This window comes from Dermochelys coriacea, chromosome 7 (genome assembly GCF_009764565.3).
Source record: "Dermochelys coriacea isolate rDerCor1 chromosome 7, rDerCor1.pri.v4, whole genome shotgun sequence".
NCBI classification, from domain to species: Eukaryota; Metazoa; Chordata; order Testudines; family Dermochelyidae; genus Dermochelys; species Dermochelys coriacea.
In genome coordinates, this window is record NC_050074.1 from 126,286,564 (window position 1) to 126,311,565 (window position 25,002).

The window sequence follows — 25,002 nt, forward strand, 5'->3', positions numbered from 1 at the left end:
CTACTCAGCACTGGTGAGGCCTCAGCTGGATATCGTGTCCAGTTCTGGGCCCCACACATTAGGGAAGATGTGGAAAAATGGGGGAGACTCCAGAGGAGAGCAACAGAACTGCTCAAAGGTTTAGAAATGCTGCTCTGTGAGAAAAAGCTGAAACCCGGGGCCTGGTTAGTCTTGAGAAAAGATGACCGGGGGGACGTGCGAAGAGTCTGCCCTGCGTGTAAGGGGAGCACAGGGCTGGTACCGCAGCCCCCTGCACAGCCCAGGGCTGCCCCCTTTGTGGGCTGTCCATGGGCTGATGGGCTGGATAGTAGCTCACGGGGAGGAGTGGGGCAGGAGCATCTGTTGGCCAGGCAGGTTTGGCCCCAGCTCACTGTGCTGAGGGAAGGGACCCAGCTGGGAGAGTAATTACAGCTCCTGCAGCCGGGCTGGGAAACACGCTGCCTCCCCTTCCAGGCAGGTTAAAAATAGCAGCTTTCAGCTGCTGCCGCTGGAGCAGAAGGGCCCAAGCGTGGTGGCACCTCGCCGCCCACGCCAAGGAGCTGTAGCAAAGCTACATGCCAGCCTGGGCTGTGGCTGCCGTTTCAGAGCATCAGTGACATTTACGGCAGAGCTTCGGGGGGCGAAGTTGGGAGGGTTCAGTGAGCATGCCCCTGCCTGCCCCCCAGCCCCAGCTCAACATGCTGCCCACCTGGCACAGTGTGGGGCAGGCCATGGGGGCTCTATAGGGGCCTCTGGGCCCTGGGGTGGGGCAGACCCAGGAGTTCTCTAGGGGGCGCTGGGGGCTGGTGTGGGGCAGACCTGGGGGTCCACACTGTGATTGCCTTTGCAGAGGCTCAGCGCCTGGTTTGCTTCACACTGCTCAGGCAGGGGCTCTTGCACCGTGCCAGAGGAGAAGGTTTCCTTTCCCCCTGGCGTTCCTACCCAGGCACCAGCCGTTCGCCGTGCCGCAGCCCGGGGGTTTGTTTGCATAGCGGAAGGGGCAGCTCGCCCAGAGCCAGCCTGAGATGGGACCTCGCTTAGGAAGTGGCTGCAGGTGGGAGAGAGGAAATCCACCTGCCATACATGAATGTGCCGGTGTCACTCCCACGCCCTGGGGCCCCGGGCCGATGCGCCTCTCCCTGGCGCCCGCCCAGCCTGGTGTGATTGAGGGGGCGCCCAGCGGCTGTGCGGCTGTTTGAGGGGGTCTGTGCTGGCTCTGGCTGGGGGATGCCAGGCTACCCTGCCTCAGCCCCTGCCCATTAATGAGCCGTGGCTGGCTGCAGGCTCAGCCGTGCCCACAGGGCACATGCCTCGTTCTGCGGGTGCTGCAGCTGGTGCTGGTGCTGCCAGGCAGGTGGGGCACCCTTAGGCAGGATGCAGCCCACGCTCCCAGCCCTGCAGGTTGGGGTGACATCCCCCTGCCGGTTTGGGGTGGTGCTAAACTCAAGCAGTGGGGGCGGGGTGGGTTCTTTGTTCCAGGGCTGAACCTGGCCACAAAACAGGCCCCCGCCCCTGGTCCCCAAACACTGCAGGGCCCTGTGGGAGGCCAGCAGGGCCGAGGGGCACACTAGGCCACCCTGGGCAGTGCTGGCTGGGCACAGACGGGCAGCGTCCGCAGACCCAGACTGGTGCTTTCCCAGCTAGTCATGAGCCACCTTCCCTGCCCCTGGGGGGCCGAGGCCCGGGGGGGCTGGAGGCAGCAGATCTCCAGGCTCTCGTGGCGGGGGGGGGGCTTTATTCATACAGTCAAAGGCAGCATTGCTGTGGCAACACATCCAGTCCTGCCAGGCGGGGGAGGTGGCCTGCTGCTGATGTGGGGGATGACAGGAGGAGAGGCAGGAGCTGGGGCCGTGGGGCCCCGACCCCGGGGAGCACCAGGTCTGTCAGTCCACCGGGCTGCTGGGGGATGAGTGTGGGGGCTGGGGGCTTGTCCTCCCCACTGCAAGCCCCCTCTGGGCTGCAGGGCAGGGACCGAGCTCTGGGACTCAGGGCCCAGTGCTACCAGGGGTGCCCATCTGGGCACAGGGAGTTGAGTCCGGCCCTGGCTCCGGGCGGGTGACAGCGCCGTGCACAGAGAGCACGGGTTGGCCAAAGCCTGGCTGCAGCAACTAGACATGGACAGGAACCAGATCCCTGCCCCTGCCCCCCTCACAAACCATCCACAGCACCGTGCCTGTGGAGGGGGGCACAACAGGGCAAAGGCACGGCCTGGGGCAGGCTGGAGAGGGAGAGGTGCCAGCGCCATGGGGGTGTTCACCAAAATCTTTCACCCCACCCCAGGGCAGTTTGTGTGGCCTTGTGGGAGGCAGGTGGGCTGAGGGCTCTGCTGGGCTCCCTGGGTGACCTGGGGGAGCCTTGTCAGGTGCTTTGACACTGTAGGGCTGGGTGCGAGGAGGGTGGGGGAGGTAGGTTGGAGAGCTCTGTGCTGGGGGGCCCTGTGAGCCCCTCTCCCTCCCAGCAGCTGCCCCTCCCCGATGTTACCTCAGTGTCTTTGGGTGGGAGGGGCTAATGCCTCCCAGGGGGTTGTTTCCCCCACTCACAGGGCCTTTGGGGGGCCAACCGTGAGGGGCTGCTGCCCTGCCAGGCCTTACCCTCCTCTGCTTGCTGGGTTCTAGTCACACGCCAGGCTTGGGCCTGTCCAGGCCTGTCTGAATGCTCCAGCCTTGAGGGTTGCCAGCCCCTGTTGCAAAGCTGGGGCAGCTCCCCCCTGGCAGACACTGGTGGAGGCATGAGGGGCGGGGGGATACTCCATTGATGCTGGTGGCCCCGGGGCACTCTGTGGGGAGCTCAGCTGAGTGGTCTCTGGGCCCTCGGTTGTTCTGAGGGTACCAACTGGTGTCACTCACTCGTAGCAGGAATCCTGAGTGGGGCTACCCAGCGTTATCCCATTGACTGCACTGAGCTGCTTTGGATTGATCAGATCCAGGCCATGGAAGCCATGAAACGGTTGGGTTTGCAGCACCAGCCTCACAACACACAGCTCTGCGCCAGCCCATGGGGGAGCAGAGAGCAGGCTGGAGCGAGTGGGATGGGTCTGCTCCTGCCACCATGGAAAGAGCAGGGGTTCTGCCTCCTCACCCCAGAATCCCCTGAGGGATCTGTAGGGTCCAGGCTATACACAGGGTTCCTGGCTTTGCAGCCCCGACAGGTGTGTGGGGGGGAACAGGGCAGTGATGCTGCACGCCGGTGTGAATGGTGTGAGCACAGCTCCATGGCTGGTGATGGCCCTGTCCGGTGTGGCCAGGAGAAGACATGGTCCAGGCCCTGCCATGTTTTTGCTCAGCTCTGTGAGGCACTTGGAGGAGCCTCAGGCCTGCAGCACAGCGAAGACCTTGGGCAGCTGGCAGCTGTGACCCTGCAGTGACTGATAGGCTGACAAGCCCATTGTATAAATCACTCGGTGCCACAGCGAGAGGCCTCCTGCAGACCTGGAGCACTGCTGTCAGCTCTCGCGTCACCGCAGGCCCCAGTGCAGCTCGCAGCCCGCAGGGGATGCTTGTCACTGGCACTAAGCCCCGTTTGTCTGCAACACCAGGGTGCGTTCTGGGGCCAGGTTAGTCAGCGCCCACAGCTGGGGGCAGCTTTGCACTGTTTACCCACTGGGCTGGGCATGTGTCAAACTCTGGGTGCATAATTAGGTGCCTAATAGGGACCTGGCTCCCTTGCAGTGCTGGGCGCGGTTCCTGTGGCAGACCAGGCTGGTAAAGGGGGAGATATGGAGCAGGTGACACTGACCCAGGGTTCAGGTTCCCTGCCCAGGGGGCCCAGCCGCTGAACAATAGCAGTGCAAGAAGCATGAGGAGCTGGTGCCTTCTCTCCCAGGGTCCCTCTGGGGTTGAAGCCAAGGGCAGGGTTCGCCCAGCTCATCCATTCAGACTGGCATGGATGGGAACTGGAGCTGGTAGTGCCAGGCCATGAGCCACAGCCATGGGTGCCAGGAGTCATGGGCTCTGGTGCCCACGCCAGCATAGCATGCGCTGATGTGCTTCGTCAAAGTTAGCGAGAGCAGGCAGGTGAAGAATATCGGTTATGGGTCAACCCCTGGTGCTGAGTGAGAGGCTTTCATGCTTATCCAGAGCTCTTCTCCAGGTCTGTGCTGGGCTAGTAAAAGCTGGTACTGCCCTGTCCCTGGGCAATGCTCTGGAACTGCTCCCTGCCAGGCAGAACTCTGGGGGAGCCTCCTCTCTGCGAGCAGACGTTCCCAGGGCAAGAAGCTCACACAGCCCATGGCAGGAACACGAGTCTGTGGAGCCCCTTGTGAACACAAGGCCCATTAGTGGTGCAGGAGCCAGCACGGGGTTGGGTCCTTTACTGGCTGGTCCAAGCCACACAAGCCAGGCTCCCAGGGCCGCTGGTCAAACAGTAGCAGCTGTAAACAGCTCCCACCCTGAGGCGCCAGGCACTGTCACACCCAGGGGTAACTTCAGGCACCCAGTGCAGCGCCTGCGAGGCCAGCCCTGGAGCGAGACATGGGCACTGCACACCGGCGAAGGACATCACAGCATGTGGAATGGCACCAACCTGAGCTGGGGGCCGGCATGGGGGGGCATGAAGACATGCCAGTGATGGGGGCCATGCATGTACCTGGAGGGACAGATGGATGGGAAGGCGGGTGCTGCACCTCTGCCATAGTGACCTGGGTATGCAGCAGGCCATGGCACTGTGGTGGGAGCCCTGACAGATACCAGCAGTGACAAAGTGGGAATTGTTTGTAATATTTGGATGAAGCCTGTGCGTGCCTCAGTTTCCCCGATGTGCTGCAGGGCTCCCTAGTGGGTAGAAAGGGGGGTTCTCTGCAGCGGCTCAGAGCCACAGGTGTGACCGGCGCCCGCCCAGCTGCCTGGCCCTTCGGTCCCACGGGTGGAGCGTCTGAGACGACAAAGGCAAATCCAGGGGCCAGGACTTTGCTCCCGAGCCCCGACCCCCGGCACCCGCCAGCCAGGCCGTGCCGGGAGCTTGTGCCGGGGCCTGAGGTGAGGCCGGCCCGGGGGGCTTTGCACCACCATACCCCAGCCAGGCCCTGCAAGCCGGGACCCCGGGGCCAGGGCGGGGGGCGGGCAGAGCGCCAGGTGGTTATTCCCCCTCCCCACGGTGGATCTGTGCCCTGGGGGGGGCAATGCCCGGGCACCCCAGCCTGATGCAGCCACTGGGCTCTGCCCCCCTCCCAGCTGCCGTGGGGCAGCGCCCAGGAGGCGCCTCCCCGGGCTGCCAGGCTGGGGCTCCCCGCCCCGCCGCTCCGACCCGCCGAGCCCCCCCGCCCGCTCCCCCCAGCGCCGAGCTCCGCCCCCCCGGCTCCCCCCAGCGCCGGGATCCGCCCCTCCGCCCCCAGTCCCTGTTCCCAGCGTCCGGGCCGCGCCGCGCAGACTCAGCCCCGGTGCTGCGCCTCGCGCCGGGCTCCGCGCGCCGAGAAGCTGCTTCAGCACCAGGGACAGAGGCCGCCGGGGCCGCGCCGCGCCATGGCCAGCGAGGTGAGCGGGGGGCGCAGCCTGGGGGGGCGGGGAGCGGGGGGTGCAGGCCGGGCGGGGGGGGCGGGGACCGGAGGCCGGGCGAGGAGCGGGGGGTGCAGGGGGGCGGGGAACAGAGGCCGCCGGGGCCGCGCCGCGCCATGGCCAGCGAGGTGAGCGGGGGGCGCAGCCTGGGGGGGCGGGGAGCGGGGGGTGCAGGCCGGGCGGGGGGGGCGGGGACCGGAGGCCGGGCGAGGAGCGGGGGGTGCAGGGGGGCGGGGAACAGAGGCCGCCGGGGCCGCGCCGCGCCATGGCCAGCGAGGTGAGCGGGGGGCGCAGCCTGGGGGGGCGGGGAGCGGGGGGTGCAGTGGGCGGGGGTCGCAGGCCGGGCGGGGAGCGGAGGGGTGCAGGGGGGCGGGGAACAGAGGCCGGGCGGGGGGTGCAGAGGAGCGGGAGCGCAGGCCGGGCGGGGAGCGGGGCGGTGCAGGCTGGGCGGGGGGGGGGGCGGGGGTCGCAGGCCGGGCGGGGAGCGGGGGGGTGCAGGGGGGCGGGGAACGGAGGCCGGGCGGGGGGTGCAGGGGAGCGGGGGGTACAGACCGGGCGGGGGGGCGCGAGGGGGGAACGGAGGCCGGGCGGGGGGTGCAGGGGAGCGGGGGGCACAGGCCGGGCGAGGTCCCCTGGCGACGGATCGGGGCGGGGGACTGCGGACACGGGACACCCGGCCGGCGAGGGCTGCGTGGCGGCTCCCGGCTGTAGCCCGGCTTGTCCCCGAGCAAACCGGCATCTCCAGCCTGCGGGCAGGGAGCGAGAGCTAGTCCGAGAGGGGACAGTGCGGAGCCCCGCAGCTGGGGGGGGCCAAGAGGCTGCCCAAAACAGGGGGAGGGGTCCCAGGGGCTGCCCGGAGCTGCGGGGGGGGAGTCCCAGGGGCTGCCCGGAGCTGCGGGGGGGGAGTCCCAGGGGCTGCCCGGAGCTGGGGGGGTGTCACGGAGTGCGGGGGAGTCAGGGCCCTGGGATTCCCTGGGACTCTCAGCCAGCCAGTGAAGCGGAAGGTTTATTGACAATAGAAACACCGTCTAAAACAGAGCTTGGGGGTACAACCAGGACCCCTCAGTCAAGTCCTTCTGGGGGGCAGGGAGCTTAGACCCCAGCCCTGGGGTTCCCTGCGTTTCCCCAGCCAGCTCCAAACTGAAACCAAACCCACCCCAGCTCCTCCTCTAGCCTTTGTCCCCTTTCCCAGGCCAAGGTGTCAGCTGTCCCAGCCCCCGTCCTGGCTCATGTTACAGGCTCAGGTATCTTCCTTCAGGGGAACTCATCCCCGATGCAGACAGTCCCAGTGAACCTCCCCGGCAACACTCCCAGGTCAAATCTGCCCCACTCCCTGCTGCGTCCCAGGGGCTTCCCGGAGCTGGGGGTCCCAGGGGCTGTCTGGAGCTGGGGGGGGGGTCCCGGGGTTGCCCAGAGCTGGGGGGGGATGTCCCAGGGGCTGCCCGGAGCTGGTCCTTGTGTGCACTGTGGCAAAGCGTCTGTTTCCTTGCACTCCTGCAGCGGAGCCGGCAGCCCATTGCCCAGCCCGGGACACCCTGCGACCTGTGCACCACCTGCCCGGCCCAAATGGGGTGGAGCCACTTGGGGGCACGACTGACATGGGGCAGCACAGCCCCCCCCTTGGACTGCTCTCTTTGGCCCCTCCCTTCCCAATTCCGGCTATTGTCCTGCACCCATCCCTGGAGCATCCCGGCGCCTTACATGGAGAATCCACAGCAAGAGCCTAATCCCAGTGGGCTCCCTGCCTCTCTGGGTCACAGCTCAGCTGGGGAGGGGGTGTCAGCTGGGTCTGGGTAGACGGGGGGACAGTCAGTGGAGGGGATGTGGGGCAGTGTCTGGGCTGGGGCAGGAGGGGCTGTATTGGGGGCAGGGGCAGTATTAGGATAGAGGGGCCTGAGTCAAGGCCAGGGCAGCAGGGGGGAAGGGGTGAGAGAGGCCTGAGTCAAGGCCAGGGTAGTGGGGGGGGGGCAGGGGTGAGAGGGGCCTGAGTCAAGGCCGGGGGGGCAGGGGTGAGAGGGGCATTGGTGACACTGCTGGGTGCTACGCCCCAGCTTTGGCTCAGTCTTTGGGAGGAGCCCGTCAGTGGGCCAGACCCTGAGGGGTCTCCCTCTTCCTCCAGGGTCAGCCCTGTGGCTTCACCACCTCCTTTGGCTGGACCTCCGGGGCTCCAACCCCCCCCCCCCCCGTTCTCCACCATGAGCTCTGCCCAGCGAGTCCTGCTGAGCCAGGCCCTGGGGGGACACTTGTCCGCTCTACAGGGATTAATGCACCTCACGCAGCATCTGCAGTGACGCTCGCCCAGCGCTGGCAGAACGGGCGGGTTTATTCGATGCTTGGCCCCAGGGAGCCCAGAGCACGGAGAGCAGCATCTGGTGCAGCCAGCTCAATCCCCCAGCTGAGTTGTGTGAGCTCCAGTCCCAGGTGCTGTCTCTGCCGGCCTTTGCCAGGCCCAGCAGAGAGCCCCAGCCTCTCCCAGAGCCCTCCGTTAGTCCCTGCTGCCCCTCTCTGGGCAGGGCCACGCTGAGGGTGCAGGCTTCTCACTCCAGGGTCTCGGGGCTCCTGGGTGCCAGCGTTCTGCCCACCGGGGTTTCCAAGGTCCTCTCACATTTTCACTTGTGGGTTGGCCACGACCAGGCTATTCAGTGACCCGCTGTCTGATCACATCAACAGCTGTCGTCTGCCCTGGGAGCAAACGGAGCCCTTTCCCCCATGGGGAGCCATGCAAAGCATAGAGGGAAACTGAGGCACATAGGGATATTCAATATTACAGAAAACTCCCACTTTGTCATAGATGGGCTGTCCTTGCCCCTGGCTTGCGGAGTCAGTGTTTCCCCCTTGCTGATCCCAGGCCTGGCCCTGGAGTTGGGGGGTCTCCTCCAGGAGATGGAGCAGCATCCAGACTGAGGCCACCTCCTTCCCCCCTGATGCTGACCCCTTAGCCAGGAGACAGGAGCACCTCAAAGACACTCTGCAAGGTCCAGCCCCCTCCCCAAGCTGGGGCTAGGGCTGTGTCTGCAAGGGGCAGCAGAAGATGGAGGGGCGCTGGGGGGGCACCGAGCCCCTGAGTGCTGCTTGCTCCCCATATGGTGGGGGTGGGAGTCTGGCTGCAGGGGCACCAGCTGGTAGGGAGGAGTGGTCTCTGCTCACTCTGGGCTGAAGGAAAGGCTTGTGCACCAGAAACAGGGGGAAGGAGCCACCCCAGGTAAGTGCTCTGGGGAAGCAACGAGCCCTTCCCGAGTGCCAAGGCCGGCCCGTGGGCTATGGTGGGGCACAGGGATGGTTTGTTGACACAGAGGATGTGCATTGGTCACGGAGCCACAGGACCAGTGCTACAACCCCGGCTTTGGAAGAGTCTCTGGGAGCCCGTCCGTTGGCCAGGCCCCTGGTGGTCCCACTCTTCCTTCCCCCAGGGTGGGTCACTCGGCTTCCCTGTCTCCTTCGGCCGGACGCTGCAACTTTGGGCCCCCTGCTGCACCCCGTGAGCTCCATGCAGCGAGTTCAGCTGGGACAGACCCCGAGGGAGACTTGTCCAGGCTTCGGGAGCCAGGCACCTCCTGCGCCCGTGGCTGCAGGGGCACATGGGGTTTATTAGTGGCCTGGACACAGCACAGAAAGTCCTTGTTTGGCCCAGAGAAAAGGAAGTGACAGCCTAGTCCATCCTGCTCAGCACGGAGCCCAACCTCCGTCCCTCTGACCTCTCTTAGTCGGGGCACCTGACCTGGGACAGCTTCCCATAGCCACCACTTAACTCCCACCTCGCCCCCAGGCCTTTGTTCCCCAGCTGGGGGGATGTGGCGCAGCCCCTCTTGGAGAGGCGGGAAGTCCATGTCTCTGGGGAGTTGCTTGCTAGGGGTTTGTGTCCCGATGATTGGATTTGCCAGTCTTCTCAAGAGCTCCTGATCTTGGACCTAAGGCCCCAGAGAGCTGGACACCAGCCACACCTGTGTCTCTGAGCCGCTGCAGAATGCAAATAACCCTCTCTACCCCACCGGGTAACCCTGCAGCATACAGGGAAACTGAGGCACACATAGACATCAGAAAACGATTACAGAACATTCCTATTTTGCCATCAGGAGTCATGGGAGGGGAGGAATTGGTGTGTGTGTGACAGCTCCCACGGATTCACACTCTACACACCAGTGTAACAATCTTTGTACAAAATGTGCCTCGTGAGGGGTCATTTGAAAACGAGTAACTCGCTGGTCAGTAACAGCCTGGGGAAAGGTCGCAGCGCCATTACCTGTCCCATCAGGACTCTGCCCTGGCTTGGAACATTGCCAGCACCCGTGCAGAGCCAGGCGTTGGACACATCTGTCCTTAGCACAAGACTGTGGGGTCCCGCCGGCAGCGGTAACCGGGCCAGTGCGACAGCAGGGGCGGAGATGGCAGGAAACAGAACAAGCTGCATTGTAGCAGACACAAGTGGGGTAGAAGGAGCAGGGAGTGAGTGGCTGTGTTGCCTTCCTCCCTGTTGGGCTATATGTTGCTTTGAGGGGTAACCGTCAGGAGATGCCACTTGAAAGGCTCCCTGGCCTATGAAAGCAAGGGGCAGAGAGCGCCAAGTTCCTGCTTTCACTAAGAAGACAACGGCCTGGCACCTTTGGGCCGCCGGGCGCAGTACCGCCCCAGGAGCGGGTCAGCCCCCCACGGGAAGCCAGGGTGACTGACTGGCCCTTGCCAGATGAAGTGGTAGCCTTTCAGCTGTGAGTTCTCAGTGTTATCAGCTGGTCACCACCTCTGCAGTAGTGTCACTGTTAATCCAACCTCGCAGTGCTGCATGCGGATGGCGCTGCTTGGGGACACCCATTAACTCCCCATGCTGGGGACCAGTGACTCTGTACAGGTGCAGGGAACCTTGAGTACTGAACTGACCGGGGGTGGGCTGCGGTGTGTGCGTGGAGGGGGTACAGGGGGTGGGGGTGGGATGGGGTGTGTGCGGAGAGCGTGGGAGGATGGGACGGTGTGTGTGCAGAGGGGGTACAAGGGATGGGATGGGGTGTGTGCACAGGGGGTGGGGGATGGGACAGGGTGTGTACGGAGGGGGTACAGGGGTGGGGGATGGGATGGGGTATGTGCAGAGGGAGGTACAGGGGGTGGGGGATGGGACAGGGTGTAATGGAGTGTGGGGGAGTCCTGGGCCTGGGATTTTTCCTGGGATTCATTGTGACTCTCAGCCAGCCAGTAAAACAGAAGGTTTATTGGACAATAGGAACACAGTCTAAAACAGAGCTTGGGGGTACAACCAGGATCCCTCAGTCAAGTCCTTCTGGGGGGCAGGGAGCTTAGACCCCAGGCCTGGGGTTCCCTGCATTCCACTACCCAGCACCAAACTGAAACCAATCCCCCCCCCCCAGCCGGCTCCCTCCTCCAGCTCTTGTCTTTCCTGGGCAGAGGTGTTACCTCCCCGTCCCCCTCCTGGCTCAGGTTACAGGCTCTCAGGTTTCCCATCCCCAGGGAAACTCCCCTGCCACATTCCCAGGTCAACACTCCCCCCTCCCTGCTGCGTCACATAGGGTGTGTACAACGGGGGTACAGGGGGCGGGGGATGGGACAGGGTGTGTACAAAGGGGGTACAGGGAGTGGGATGGGGTGCGTGTAGAGGGGGTACAGGGGGTGGGGGATGGGATGGGACAGGGTGTGTACGGAGAGGGTCCATGGGGTGGGGGATGGGATGGTGTATGTCACCCAGTCTTTGCCCCCCAGTCCGGGGCTGCAGTCCTGAGCTCTGCTCAGTGTCAGGACCCTCCTTCCCTTCCCCAGAGTCCTGTGGCAGCCCCCTTGCCCCATCCCTGCTCCTGGGTAACCTGCCGCGCCCCTGTCCCCCCAGGCCCATGACCTGCAGGAGCTGCGGCGAAGCGCCTCGCTGGCCACCAAGGTCTTTGTGCAGCGGGACTACAGTGACGGGACCCTCTGCCAGTTCCAGACCAAGTTCCCCCTGGAGCTGGACAGCCGGGTAGGAAGCGCGTTGCCCTGCTGCGCTGGCAGGTGACAGGGGCTGGGGGGGCAGAGCAAGGCCAGGCAGAGCCTTGGGGCAAAGGCCCCTGTGACTGGAGTCCCGGGGGGGTCATGCTGAGATGGCTCAGTTAGGGCAAACTGCACAGGATGGGGCAGACAATCCCCCAAACCGCTGGTTATTCTACTACTTCAATTCACCAAGCCAGCAACAAAACAGCTGCTGCAACACCTCACTGGTTACTCAGAAGCCAACACACAGCTCCCTTACAGCAACCCAGCCTTGGGCTCCCACCCACACCCCACACCAAATGTCAGGAAATCTTCTTCATCATAAAAAGAAAAGGAGTACTTGTGGCACCTTAGAGACTAACAAATTTATTAGAGCATAAGCTTTCGTGAGCTACAGCTCACTGCATCCGATGAAGTGAGCTGTAGCTCACGAAAGCTTATGCTCTAATAAATTTGTTAGTCTCTAAGGTGCCACAAGTACTCCTTTTCTTTTTGCGAATACAGACTAACACGGCTGCTACTCTGAAACTTCTTCATCATATAAACAGTTCTACCAACCCCAGAGGATCAGACACATCACCCACCAGGTTCATGAACATCTTAGATCCTACCAAATGCACGCTGACAGCCAGCACTTATTAACGAGACGAAAAGGTATTAAAGAAGAAAAGCGAGAGCGAGTCCTGGTTAAAGGAGCATTAAACACGCAGGCATGAGTTACAGTCCAATCTCCAGAATGGAACTGGGGCCCCAACCAAGCTTAGGCAGATCTGAAGATAAGACCAGGGCCCAAGAGTTCTCTCTAAAGGTCTCTGGCAGGCTGACACCTCCTGGCACCAGCTGGCCCCTGGGTGAAGAGTAGTAGCTCTGAAGTAGAATTACCTATTTCCTGCATACCCACAGGTAATGAGTTGCATTGATTAGCAGAAGGCGATTAGCAGTTCAGAGACAGTTTACTACAAACTTCCAAGTGAAATACAGCCAATGACATTATTCCATTCAGGTTTGATCTAAATGTTACTATCCCCTTTTGACCTCTGAATCAATAGCTAGGTGACAGACAGGAGCCCCCTGTTTACATAGCTAACATCTAGCAAGCCATAAGGAAACACACACAGTCATAGCACCCACCCCTGATTCTCGAACAATGCAGGCTGCATTTCAAAGCTCCAGTCTAAGTCCCAGGCTTTGTTAGCTGTTACCCGGAATGGCCCCTTTCACCACTGACATACTTCTCCTGCCTCATACTGGGAATGAGGGGCGATCAACAGGTTATCTCAAGTGCTTATATACAAATGCACAAAGCCTTGGAAACAAGCAGGGAGAACTGGAGGTCCTGGTGATGTCAAGGAATTATGACGTGATTGGAATAACAGAGACTTGGTGGGATAACTCACATGACTGGAGTACAGTCATGGATGGTTATAAACTGTTCAGGAAGGACAGGCAGGGCAGAAAAGGTGGGGGAGTAGCACTGTATGTAAGGGAGCAGTATGACTGCTCAGAGCTCCGGTACGAAACTGTGGAAAAACCTGAGTGTCTCTGGATTAAGTTTAGAAGTGTGTGCAACAAGAGTGATGTCATGGTGGGAGTCTGCTATAGACCACCGGACCAGGGGGATGAGGTGGATGAGGCTTTCTTCCGGCAACTCACGGAAGCTACTAGATCGCATGCCCTGATTCTCATGGGTGACTTTAATTTTCCTGATATCTGCTGGGAGAGCAATACAGCGGTGCATAGACAATCCAGGAAGTTTTTGGAAAGCGTAGGGGACAATTTCCTGGTGCAAGTGCTAGGGGAGCCAACTAGGGGGAGCGCTTTTCTTGACCTGCTGCTCACAAACCGGGTAGAATTAGTGGGGGAAGCAAAAGTGGATGGGAATCTGGGAGGCAGTGACCATGAGTTGGTTGAGTTCAGGATCCTGACGCAGGGAAGAAGGTAAGCAGCAGGATACGGACCCTGGACTTCAGGAAAGCAGACTTTGACTCCCTCAGGGAACAGATGGCCAGGATCCCTGGGGGACTAACATGAAAGGGAAGGGAGTCCAGGAGAGCTGGCTGTATTTCAAGGAATCCCTGTTGAGGTTACAGGGACAAACCATCCCGATGAGTCGAAAGAATAGTAAATATGGCAGGCGACCAGCTTGGCTTAATGGTGAAATCCTAGCGGATCTTAAACATAAAAAGAAGCTTACAAGAAGTGGAAGGTTGGACATATGACCAGGGAAGAGTATAAAAATATTGCTCGGGCATGTAGGAAAGATATCAGGAGGGCCAAATCGCACCTGGAGCTGCAGCTAGCAAGAGATGTCAAGAGTAACAAGAAGGGTTTCTTCAGGTATGTTGGCAACAAGAAGAAAGCCAAGGAAAGTGTGGGCCCCTTACTGAATGAGGGAGGCAAGCTAGTGACAGAGGATGTGGAAAAAGCTAATGTACTCAATGCTTTTTTTGCCTCTGTTTTCACTAACAAGGTCAGCTCCCAGACTGCTGTGCTGGGCAACACAAAATGGGGAAGAGATGGCCAGCCCTCTGTAGAGATAGAGGTGGTTAGGGACTATTTAGAAAAGCTGGACGTGCACAAGTCCATGGGGCCGGACGAATTGCATCCGAGAGTGCTGAGGGAATTGGCGGCTGTGATTGCAGAGCCCTTGGCCATTATCTTTGAAAACTCGTGGCGAACGGGGGAAGTCCCGGATGACTGGAAAAAGGCTAATGTAGTGCCCATCTTTAAAAAAGGGAAGAAGGAGGATCCTGGGAACTACAGGCCGGTCAGCCTCACCTCAGTCCCTGGAAAAATCATGGAGCAGGTCCTCAAAGAATCAATCCTGAAGCACTTAGAGGAGAGGAAAGTGATCAGGAACAGTCAGCATGGATTCACCAAGGGAAGGTCATGCCTGACTAATCTAATCGCCTTTTATGATGAGATTACTGGTTCTGTGGATGAAGGGAAAGCAGTGGATGTATTGTTTCTTGACTTTAGCAAAGCTTTTGACACGGTCTCCCACAGCATTCTTGTCAGCAAGTTAAGGAAGTATGGGCTGGATGAATGCACTAGAAGGTGGGTAGAAAGCTGGCTAGATTGTCGGGCTCAACGGGTAGTGATCAATGGCTCCATGTCTAGTTGGCAGCCGGTGTCAAGTGGAGTGCCCCAGGGGTCGGTCCTGGGGCCCGTTTTGTTCAATATCTTCATAAATGATCTGGAGGATGGTGTGGATTGCACTCTCAGCAAATTTGCGGATGATACTAAACTGGGAGGAGTGGTAGATACGCTGGAGGGGAGGGATAGGATACAGAAGGACCTAGACAAATTGGAAGATTGGGCCAAAGAAATCTAATGAGGTTCAATAAGGATAAGTGCAGGGTCCTGCACTTAGGATGGAAGAATCCAATGCACCGCTACAGACTAGGGACCGAATGGCTCGGCAGCAGTTCTGCGGAAAAGGACCTAGGGGTGACAGTGGACGAGAAGCTGGATATGAGTCAGCAGTGTGCCCTTGTTGCCAAGAAGGCCAATGGCATTTTGGGTTGTATAAGTAGGGGCATAGCGAGCAGATCGAGGGACGTGATCGTTCCCCTCTATTCGACACTGGTGAGGCCTCATCTGGAGTACTGTGTCCAGTTTTGGGCCCCACACTACAGGAAGGATGTGGATAAATTGGAAAGAGTACAACGAAGGGCAACGAAAATGATTAGGGGTCTAGAGCACATGACTTATGAGGAGAGGCTGAGGGAGCTGGGATTGTTTAGTCTGCAGAAGAGAAGAATGAGGGGGGATTTGATAGCTGCTTTCAACTACCTGAAAGGGGGTTTCAAAGAGGATGGCTCTAGACTGTTCTCAATGGTAGCAGATGACAGAACGAGGAGTAATGGTCTCAAGTTGCAATGAGGGAGGTTTAGATTGGATATTAGGAAAAACTTTTTCACTAAGAGGGTGGTGAAACACTGGAATGCGTTACCTAGGGAGGTGGTAGAATCTCCTTCCTTAGAGGTTTTTAAGGTCAGGCTTGACAAAGCCCTGGCTGGGATGATTTAACTGGGACTTGGTCCTGCTTTGAGCAGGGGGTTGGACTAGATGACCTTCTGGGGTCCCTTCCAACCCTGATATTCTATGATTCTATGATTCTATGATTCTCTACCAGGCCTTTAAAGGTTGGATTTGGATCATTTAGCCTGCTAGTTGCTTAACCCTTTCTGGCCCTGTGTCACAGCCTGCGACAAAGTGAGACTGTTCTTAATGTTTCCGCTCACTGGCTGGGCCTGGGGTCACAGCCCCACTGAGCCCTGTCCCTGGTCGCTCCTTCCCTGCCATGGGATCACTTCCCAGCAGTGCCTCTGGACCAGGCAAACCTGGTTGGCAGCCGACCTGCCCTGCCTGTGTCTCCCCCACTCAGCTGGGGTCTCAGCTCCCACTGTGCTCAGCGCTGCCCTTGCTGTCCCCGTGGGGGTAGGCAGCGAGCTCGCTGCTTTCCTCACTGCATCAGAGCCAGCGTGAGCCATGTGAGCTCCCTGAGCCCCGTCTCCAGTGTGCAGGGGGGCGGGGAGCATCTCTCTGTCCCACCCAGCCCCAGAGGGCTGGTTACAGGCAGGCAGGTATCCTGAGCCTAGCAGCTCCTCCCCGCTGCCAGCCAGGTCAGCTGTATTGTCCAGAGGCGCTGCTGGGACATGAGTCCAGGGCAGAGAGGGAGCGACCAGGGAAAGGGCTCAGCGGGGCTGTGACCCCAGGCCCTGCCAGCGAGAGGAAACATTAAGAACAGTCTCACTTCATCACACAACCCCCCACTCCCCCCCAGTTATTCCTGGTGTGGGCCTGGGGCACTGAAGCTCCATGGACTTGTGATCCCTGGGCATGGCCAGCCAGTGGCTCTCTGGGAAGGGCCTCCCCACAGCGAGCGCAGATGCCAGTGCAGGCCTCAGATGGCGCCCGTCATGAACCCCCAAGGTCGGTGCTCAGCAACAGCCCACGAAGGCCCCCTTTAGGGAGCCAGATCCTCCCCGGGGCTCACTCTGTCACTAGGAGAAGCCCCTCAGCTTCACTGCCCCCTTGGACCGAACCTTCAGCACCCCTGGGTCATACCGTGAGCTCCCTCCAGCGAGTCCACCTGAGAGAGACTTGGACCCCCAAGGGGCGCAATGCACCCACCTCCAGCCCCTGCAGGGCTGCAGCCAGCGCGGTTACAGCAGGAAGGTTATGAGGGGTGTGGAACAGAGCTAGGCAGGCCTTGGGTAGCACCAAGAGCAGGAAGTTACAGCCTGGCCCGTTCAGGTTCCCTAGAGCCCCAGCCAAGCAGTGTCCGCCCTCGGCTCCTGCTCTGTGTTCAAATTCCTGGCCAGTCCCAGCTGTACTCTTCTCAGCCCTTTGTCCAGCTGGTCACACCCGGCTGGCTTCCTGCGGGGTGGGGGCTCCAGGGTCGTTAGCAGCCACCACGTAGCAAATGTCCCAGGGGTTGGGTTGGCCATTGTCTTCATGGGCCCCCTAGTGACCTGGCCCCCAAACCCGAGCAGCCAGGAGCCATCCCCACCTTTGTGGTAACCGCCTTGCCCCACCACCTAGCTATCCATGCAGCACATAGGGGAAACTGAGGCACACACCGCATTCATACAAAATAATACAGAAAATTCTCACTCTGGCACATCCCCCGACGAGAGCTGCACCCACAGCCATGGGGTCTGGGCTGGTGGCAGCTGTCCAGGCTCACGCTGGGCCAGGTCCTAGATGTGCCCATATGTCTGTGTGCGTATGCCCTGGATCTGTGTGTATGTGCAAACTCATGGGGATGGGGATGGGGATGGGGAGGTACTCGCCCAGGTGTCTGCATGTGTATGGGGGACTTTGTCCTCCTGAGGGGCTCCCTATGGGGCACCGTACTGGCTGTTCTCTGGGTCTCTGCAGAGTGCCTACCAGCTGAGCTGGTCTGTCTGTGGTTGGGGGGACAGGTGGGCTCCTTCAGGGTCAGCTCATTGGGATGCTCACGATGCCCCAGCTGCTGCTGCAGGGCATGGGCTGAGTGTGGGCAGGGGCTCCCAGTGCCGGCTGGTGGGGCCCCGTGTGACCCCCAATGCCCTCACCCAGGTTTCTCTGCCCCAGCTCGAGCGGCAGCTCTTTGAGGAGACAGTGAAGACCCTCAACGGCTTCTACGCCGAGGCCGAGAAGATCGGGGGCAGCTCCTACCTGGAGGGGTGCCTGGCCTGTGCCACAGCCTACTTCATCTTCCTCTGCATGGAGACCCACTATGAGAAGGTAGGGCCGACACCTGGGGCCCCATCTGCCATTGAGTCAGCCTGGCGAAATGCAGGGACAATTGCAGGCCCTAGCAGCGCCCCTCCCCCAACCCCCCAGGCCTGGGCTCCCCTGGCTCCCGCCTCCTGCTCCACAGGGGGCAACGGCCTTATTCTCTGTGGTGACCCCCTCGCTCCTTCCTGGCAGGGTCCCCAGGCGGCTTGGAAGGGAAATTCTCCCCGGGTACCCCGCCGTGCCAGCCAGCTGGAGCCTTCCCAGGCATTAACCCCCGAGAGAGAGTGGACCCCCGAGAAGGGCTGTCGCACTGAAGGGGGCTCCCCCCATGGGCCAAGAGTGGGCACGACCTGTGAGTCCGTGACACATGGGAACACTTTTAATGGGGGGGGTGCTGAAAGCCAGCCCCCTTACTCCTGTCTGTGCCCCCTTCAGAGCTGGGGCCAGGAGCAGGGCTGTGTCTCTGCGGGGGGGGACAGACAGGGGTGAGGGGGCTGAGGCTGGGGCCACAGCTGGGGCTGGGCGCAGGGCCAGGAGTGGAGCCCCAGGCACTGGGCTGGGAGCTGGCACCCCGGGCGCGGGGCTGGGAGCCTGCATGTAGGGCCAGGAGCGGAGCCTCGTGTAAAACCTGGGGGTGCCGCACAATGTTCCCTCTAATTTTTCCATCCATGTGCGAATGAATTTTGTTACGTGCCACATCAATATGGAGGTGATGCCGAGGTCTGGGAGCCATTGTGATTTCACTATGTGGGATTATGTGGGAAAATCGGGAAAGCTGCCCTATGGGCACAGATTAGTACTAGCTAGTAGTGAGTGCCACGGTAAGAAAGGCTCTAATAGAGTTGCATAAAATAATGAATGGGACGGAGAAGGTGAACTGGGAGCTCCTCTTCACCCTCTCGACACAGGACCAAGGTGGCATTCAATCACAGTGAAAAGCAAGATGTCCAAAACGGAGAGAAAGAGACATTTGTTAACATCATGAATCACTGGTGTGTGGAACTCACTGCCAGTAGTGCCACCTGTACACCAGCCTTTCTAAGTGTTCACAACAGGACGTGTTTATCTGAATAATACCCCATCAGCAAAGCTCCATGGAGAGACCCTGCGGCTACCTCCCACGGGTGGGAAACCAATAGTACCAATTACTTTCCTTTTTGCAGCTCCCTCCCCTTTGCCCCCATCTCCAGCCCACCACAACCCATGGTGAGTGGCTGATGGCAACGCAGCTCCTGGGTCGGAGACTACACTAAGCACAGGAAACAGTGCAGGCCGGTGCCCTGAGCCGAATGCTCTAGCTCACTGCGTCTCTGCTCAAGGAGAAAAGGAAAGGACCTTTCTCCAGCAGCCCCTTCTCCCATAGAGACAAGAAATACTCTCCTCCCCCAGCATCAGAAAGACACCCCAAGGGTGTGAGTAGGTGCCTTTTCTAGGCCTGAGGGACAGTATGTGTGAACGGATGTGTGGGAAGTGAGTGTGAATGGATCTGTGGGTGTGCAGAGAAGTGAGTGTGAGCGGATCTGTGGGTGCGCAGAGAAGTGAGAGTGAGTGGACCTGTGGGTGTGTGAGGAAGTGAGTGTGATGTCACCAGCCCCTTTGTACAGATGGAGGAGTTGCACTAACACTATTAGTCTCGAATAGTGGCTTTATGACCAAGGAGTCTGGTCCCCAAGTGCCCTGAGGCAGCGCTCAGAGGTCCAGTAATTTTTCTCAGTGAAAGAAACAACGTATTTCTTGCAATGTGCTAGTGAGTTTTAAAGATAAAGTGTCGTTTTCTAGGGTCCGGTTGTGAGAGCAGCAGGAGGTTTCCAAGCTGATAACTCATGTCAGCTCCAAGAGCCAGTCGGATGTTAACGTAAATGGCAATGGTTAATACACTGTGCACAGTACTGCTGAGGGAGACCTCTCTCCCCCCATAGCCCTGCATGCCCCAAGCTCCCCCAAGCCCCATCACTGCCCACCTCATCCCACCGCCCTCACCCACCCTACACATCCTCCTGGTGCACAGCCCTGGAGGGCCTCCTGAGCAGCCATGCCCCTTAGCGGGACCCAGGCACTGCAGTAGCCCTGCACCCTTCGCGCCACGCCTGCGTCCCCAGGAATCACACGAACACCCAGTACAGTCACGGCGTACTGACCGCGCCCTACCAGGGAAAAAGCCCCCGCCAGGGCCATGGCCCAAGCTGCCCCAGTCACCAGTGACATGCGGTGGCCCTTGGGCCACGCGCTCCTGGGGCCCGGGCCTGTGACCGCCCTGCCCCATGCAGCAGAGCAGCCTGGCTGCATGCGACTCGCGGGGGACAAGGCGGCTGGTGGTAGTCCCCCAACCCTTACCCCGCCCTGAAGGCACAGAGCAGGGAGCTGGGGTCTCCCAAGGGTGGTTACTCAGCAAGGGCCCCTCGGGCTCTGAGAGGGGGCTGGGGGCTGCAGAGGGCTCCCTCATCACACAGGCATCAGGTTGGTGCTGGGCCCGGCTTTCCCTCCCCACAAGGGGCGCAGATTGCAATAGCCCCTGCCCCCATGCTTGGCCCTGCGCCCCCAGGCGGCAGCCCTGCAAGCCCCAGAGCAGCGGGGCTCGGGGTGGCTGGTCTGGGCAGGTGCCGGGGCGTAACTCAGCCCAGCAAAGCTCTGCACTGGGGATCCGCTTGGGCAGGGAAAGGCCCAGTTCAGGGATGTTGCTGCCAGGCACCCCAGCTCTCAGGCCCATGTACACCCTGGGATTCACCTGCTGCCTGGCCCTGGCTTCAGAACCCCGGACTGGCTTCTCCCTGTCCCAGTCCTCTGGGGCTGGCATCTCACTATCGCTCCAGACTCCAGCTAGCTCTTCTTCCTGGGCGGTCACCAGCCAATGGTTTGACTCTGCCCCCGCCTTCCCCTCAGACATTGCCCCTCCTCTGAGCAGGCGGCTGGGAGCCAGGCTGGGAGCAGGCGGCTGGGTTCTAGCTCAGCTCTGGGAGGGGAGTGGGTTCTAGTGGTTAGAGTGGGGCGGGGCTGGGAGCCAGGACTCCTGGGTTCTAGCCCAGCTCTGCCCCTGACGGTGACCGTGGGCCTGTCCTCCCCACGCACTCTTCCCCAGAATCTCCTCCTTTCCCAAAGGGACAGTGACCTGCCCCCAGAGCCTGTTCCTGTGCGGCCGGTGCAGTGGGGCAGACGTGCTGGTTAGCATCAGTGAGAGGCAGCACAGCCAAAGGGCCCAATCTCCTGCCAGGGAGGGACGCAGGCTGGTGCCCCAGGCCAGGGAGTCACTGGGTGTGCCCGGGCATACGGGTGCTGACTGGGTGCCGGGGCGGTGGGCCCTGACGGGCTGTCCCCTTTGCCCTCACAGGTGCTAAAGAAGATCTCCAAGTACATCCAGGAGCAGAACGAGCAGGTGTATGCGCCACGGGGCCTGCTGCTCACCGACCCTGTGGAGCGGGGCATGCGGGTCGTATCCTGCTGGCCTGCCTGGGCGGGTGGGCACAGGGCAGGGAAGATGGGCATGGATGAGACTGGCGGGATGGGCACGGGCACAGCGTGATGCTCTTACAGTGGTGCATATGGCTGCAGCAAACAGGCCCCTCTCTGCAATGCCAGCCCTGCCCCAAGCCCACAACCAGCCCCTGCCCTGGCACTCAGTTACCCACCCCAGGCCCCGGTCAGGGTGGCGAGGAGCTGGAGGGCCCTGGCTGACCCTCAGCACTGGGAGCAGATACTGGCGCAGCCCTGCCTGCCTGTCCCCGTCCTGCAGCCCTTGTCCTGCTGTCTGTCCTTAGCCCGGGCCCAGATCGAGATCTCCATCTACGAGGACAGATGCAGCAGTGGCAGCACCAGCAGTGGCAGCAGTAGCAGTGGGGGCGGGGGGGGCCGGTGACTGGCAGCGAGTCCCTGTGGGGACCTGCACTGCCGGGATCAAGGCCTCGCCGAGCTCCACCGGCTGCGGTACCAGAGCACCCGGTTCTGAGCGCCCCCGGCGGGGCGGGGCAGGGCTGGCGGCCGCTGTGGGGACCCCAGCATAGACCTGCTGCCGGAGCGGGGCGAGGGCGCCTGGGGCCGAGCCCCATGGGGCCCTAGGCAGCCAGCCCAGCCCAGAGCCAATGGCCCTGTGCTGGACTTGCCCCCAGCCCATGCCCTGGGCAGTGCCAACTGGGGCCTCCCCCTCCCGTAAAGCCAGGAGCTGAGGGAGCTGCAGAGGAACAGCGAGGTGATCCTGATCGGGGGTCTCCAGCTCTCGCTGAGCAGCCTCCCACCGGCCACTGCTCCTGCTGCCGTGAGTGTAGCCGCGGCACGTGGCGCATGCTCGGCCCTGCTGTGGCTGGCAAAGCCTCAGGCACCAGCTTCCTCTGTAGGTTGGGCCCTGCCCTGTATTGCCCTGTACCACCAGCGAGCCTGATTCCCTGGCCATGTCCTTCCCCTGGCCCCACGATCCCCTCCCAGCTCGCAACTCCCACTCCCCATTCCCAGCTGTTCGGGCCAGAGACCGGGCTTGGTGGGGACCATCCACCACGGCTGGGTCACCGTCACCCTCTCCTGCGTGAATGAGCCCACGTGGGACACTAGTGGACGTGTGGGGGAGAGGGAGGGGCTGGGGGGTGACAGCACAACCCAGGGGGTCACCAACCCTCTCCAAACTCCTCCTCAGCCAAAGGGATTGAAGCCCGTGAGCCCAAGGGTGCGGCCAGCCCCACGCCTGCTGCAGCCCCTATGTCCCAGCCCTGCCTCTCTGCCTGCTCCCCTATGCAGGAGGGGTGTTTGCACCCTGGGAGCTGCCTCACCCAGCCCCACCCTGCCTGCCCCCCATGTCCCTTCCCTGCACGTCCCCTGCATGAGCCTGTCGCTTCCCTGCCCCAGCCCAGGGCTCGTGTGGAGTGTGTGGCCCCAGTGCTGGGGCCGTGTCCTGGGGGCTGTGTGCCCCCATCAAAGGTCAAAGTGTTGACCCTACCGACAGGGGAGGAGTGACCCATCAGCCCCATCGGGGCGCCCCCCAAGGCAGCTTTCCTGGAAGGTGCCCCCCCGCGTCCTGCCTGGGCCGTGCGAGCTAGGTGCACAACCAGTGGCCCGCAGGGGGTGAGCTGAACTAGGCCAGTAGCCAGCCCGCCTCACCGGGCCAGTTCTGGTGGGGGCAGAGAGGGGCTACAGAGGAGAGGCAGGTCTGGCACTGTGGGGCAGGGGCACTTCAGGGAATGGGGCAGAGGGTGAGAGCTGAGGTTCCCTGGCCGGGATGATACCGGAGGCCAAAGTGAAGGGTCCATGGATCTGGCGATACGAGTCTGCCCTACACGGCAGGGGGCGCTGCAGGGCCTGGGGCAGACGGGGGATGGGGCCGGGGCAGGGCTGAGCAGATGTCGCTCTCAGAGGGCTCTGGGAGAGTAGGCTGGGGGCACAGAGCACCGGGAACGGCCCCTGCCCCCGCACGGACACACAATAAACCTTGTGCTGCCAGCCCAGCTGCCTGCACCACTTCCTCCCGTGTCGAGGGAACGTGGGAAGCTGGCAGCTGGGGGCCCTGCTGGTGGGACAGGGCCTCTCCTGGCCTGGGGGCAGCCGGCCTGGTCTGGACCTGACACCACAATCGCAGGGCTCGGGAGCCTGCCTCTACTGGCCTGGCACCCTGGGGGCAAAGCTGGGGGTGCCATGTGGCTGGCACATGGGCTGGCCCAGAGCTAGCTACAGGGAAACCAGCCCCCTCAGGGCAGGCAGGTGCTGGGGGTCTCTTCCCTGGCTCACGTAACCCCCCCTGCCTGGGGCCAGGGGCCCCGCTCCATCCTGCTCCTCCCCAGAGCTAGCTCCCCTGGCTGCAGGCCTGGCCCCTCCTGGTGTAAAAGGCAGCACTGCAGCTGGGAGTCCATGCAGGGCGCAGTACAGCCCCCCCTGCTACTGGATCCAGTTGGTGTCTACACCCCCAGCACACACTGCGCCACCTGGGGAGCCCGGGGTGGGGGGTGCTCAGGAACACAAATCCAGCAGGCGGTGACAGAAGAGACGGGGAGGGGGGCGTGGGGAAGGGGGGACACATTCAGGAGAAGAGGAAAGGGACCTACACTGGGGGTGACAGCGGGGGCCAGGGGAGGACAGAGCGTGGCTGGGCGGGCAACACCCAGAGTGCCAAAGAAAAAGGGGGCACGAAATCACATGGAAAAATCAGTGCAGGGGAGAGGGGGCTTCACCCTGGTGTGGGGCAGGGAGCGACGCTCAGTGGGCAGGTCGTTTGGCCCAGGCCTGGGGTTGGTGTGACGAGCCAGGCTGGGGGCTGCAGAGACGGGCCGAGGACTGTTTTAGCTGGGAAACGCTTTATTCATGCAGCGCCAGGCGTGAGCAGCCCAGGCTGGGCCAGAGCCCGGAGCCCGGCGGGTGGCTGGAGGGGAGGCCAGGCCCGAGGGGGAAGGAGCCAGGGTTGCATGGCCCCTGCAGCTGGGAACTTGTTCCCTCCATGTGCCCCGGGGCTGCAGTGGTCTAGGGACCACAGTGGGCTGGGGGCTGCTGTGGGCTGGGGGCTGCACTGCGCCTGGGGACGGCCCTGGGCTAGGGGTTGCAGTGGCTGGGAGCAGCCGTGGGCTGGGGGTGGCCCTGGGCTAGGGTGGCTGGGGGCTGCAGGCAGCTGTGAGTTAGGGGCTGCAGAGGGCTGGGGTTGGCCCTGGGCTAGGGGCTGCCGTGGGCTTGGGGCGGACGTGGGCCTGGGGGCTGCAGAGGGCTGAGGGCGGCCCTGGGCTAGGGGCTACCGTGGGCCTGGGGGCTGCAGGGGGCAGCCGTGGGCTTGGGGTTGCAGTAGGCTGGGGGCAGCTGTGGGCTGCGGTGGGCTGGGGGTGGCCCTGGACTAGGGACAGCTGGGGGCTGCAGGGGGCTAGGGGCGGTCGTGGGCCTGGGGGCTGCAGAGGCGGCCGTGGGCTAGGGGCTGCGGTGGGCTGGGGGTGGCCCTGGGCTAGGGGCGGCCGTGGGCTTGGGGACTGCAGGGGGCTAGGGGTGGCCGTGGGTTAGGGGCTGCAGAGGGCTGGGAGTGGCCCTGGGCTAAGGGCGGCTGGGGGCTGCAGGGGGCTTGGGGCTGCCGTGGACTTGGGGGTGGCCCTGGGCTAGGGGCTGCTGTGGGCCTGGGAGATGGGGGCGGCCCTGGGCTGGGGCGGCCGTGGGCCTGGGGGCTGCAGGGGGTGGCCGTGGGCTAGGGGCTGCGGGTGGCCCTGGGCTAGGGGCTGTGGTGGGCCTGGGGGCCGCCGGGGGCTGGGGGTGGCCCTGGGCTAGGGGCGGCCCTGGGCTAGGGGCAGCCCTGGGCTTGGGGTTGCAGTGGGCTGGGGGCAGCCGTGGGCTAGGGGCTGCGGTGGGCTCGGGGTGGCCCTGGGCTAGGGGTTACCCCGGGTGTGGGGCAGCCCGA

At 62.1% G+C, this 25,002-nt stretch overlaps 1 protein-coding gene across 1 annotated transcript; it reads left to right on the forward strand.

The window, feature by feature from the left end:
• Positions 1-5,319: 5,319 nt before the first annotated feature.
• Positions 5,320-23,656, forward strand: GOLGA7B (golgin A7 family member B). Its single transcript, XM_038410382.2, has 5 exons — positions 5,320-5,447; positions 11,296-11,421; positions 17,517-17,669; positions 20,989-21,090; positions 21,427-23,656. Exons 1-5 carry the CDS (start codon positions 5,436-5,438, stop codon positions 21,511-21,513), a joined length of 480 nt encoding a protein of 159 aa, XP_038266310.1. The 5' UTR covers positions 5,320-5,435; the 3' UTR covers positions 21,514-23,656.
• The last annotated feature ends 1,346 nt before the right edge of the window (positions 23,657-25,002 follow it).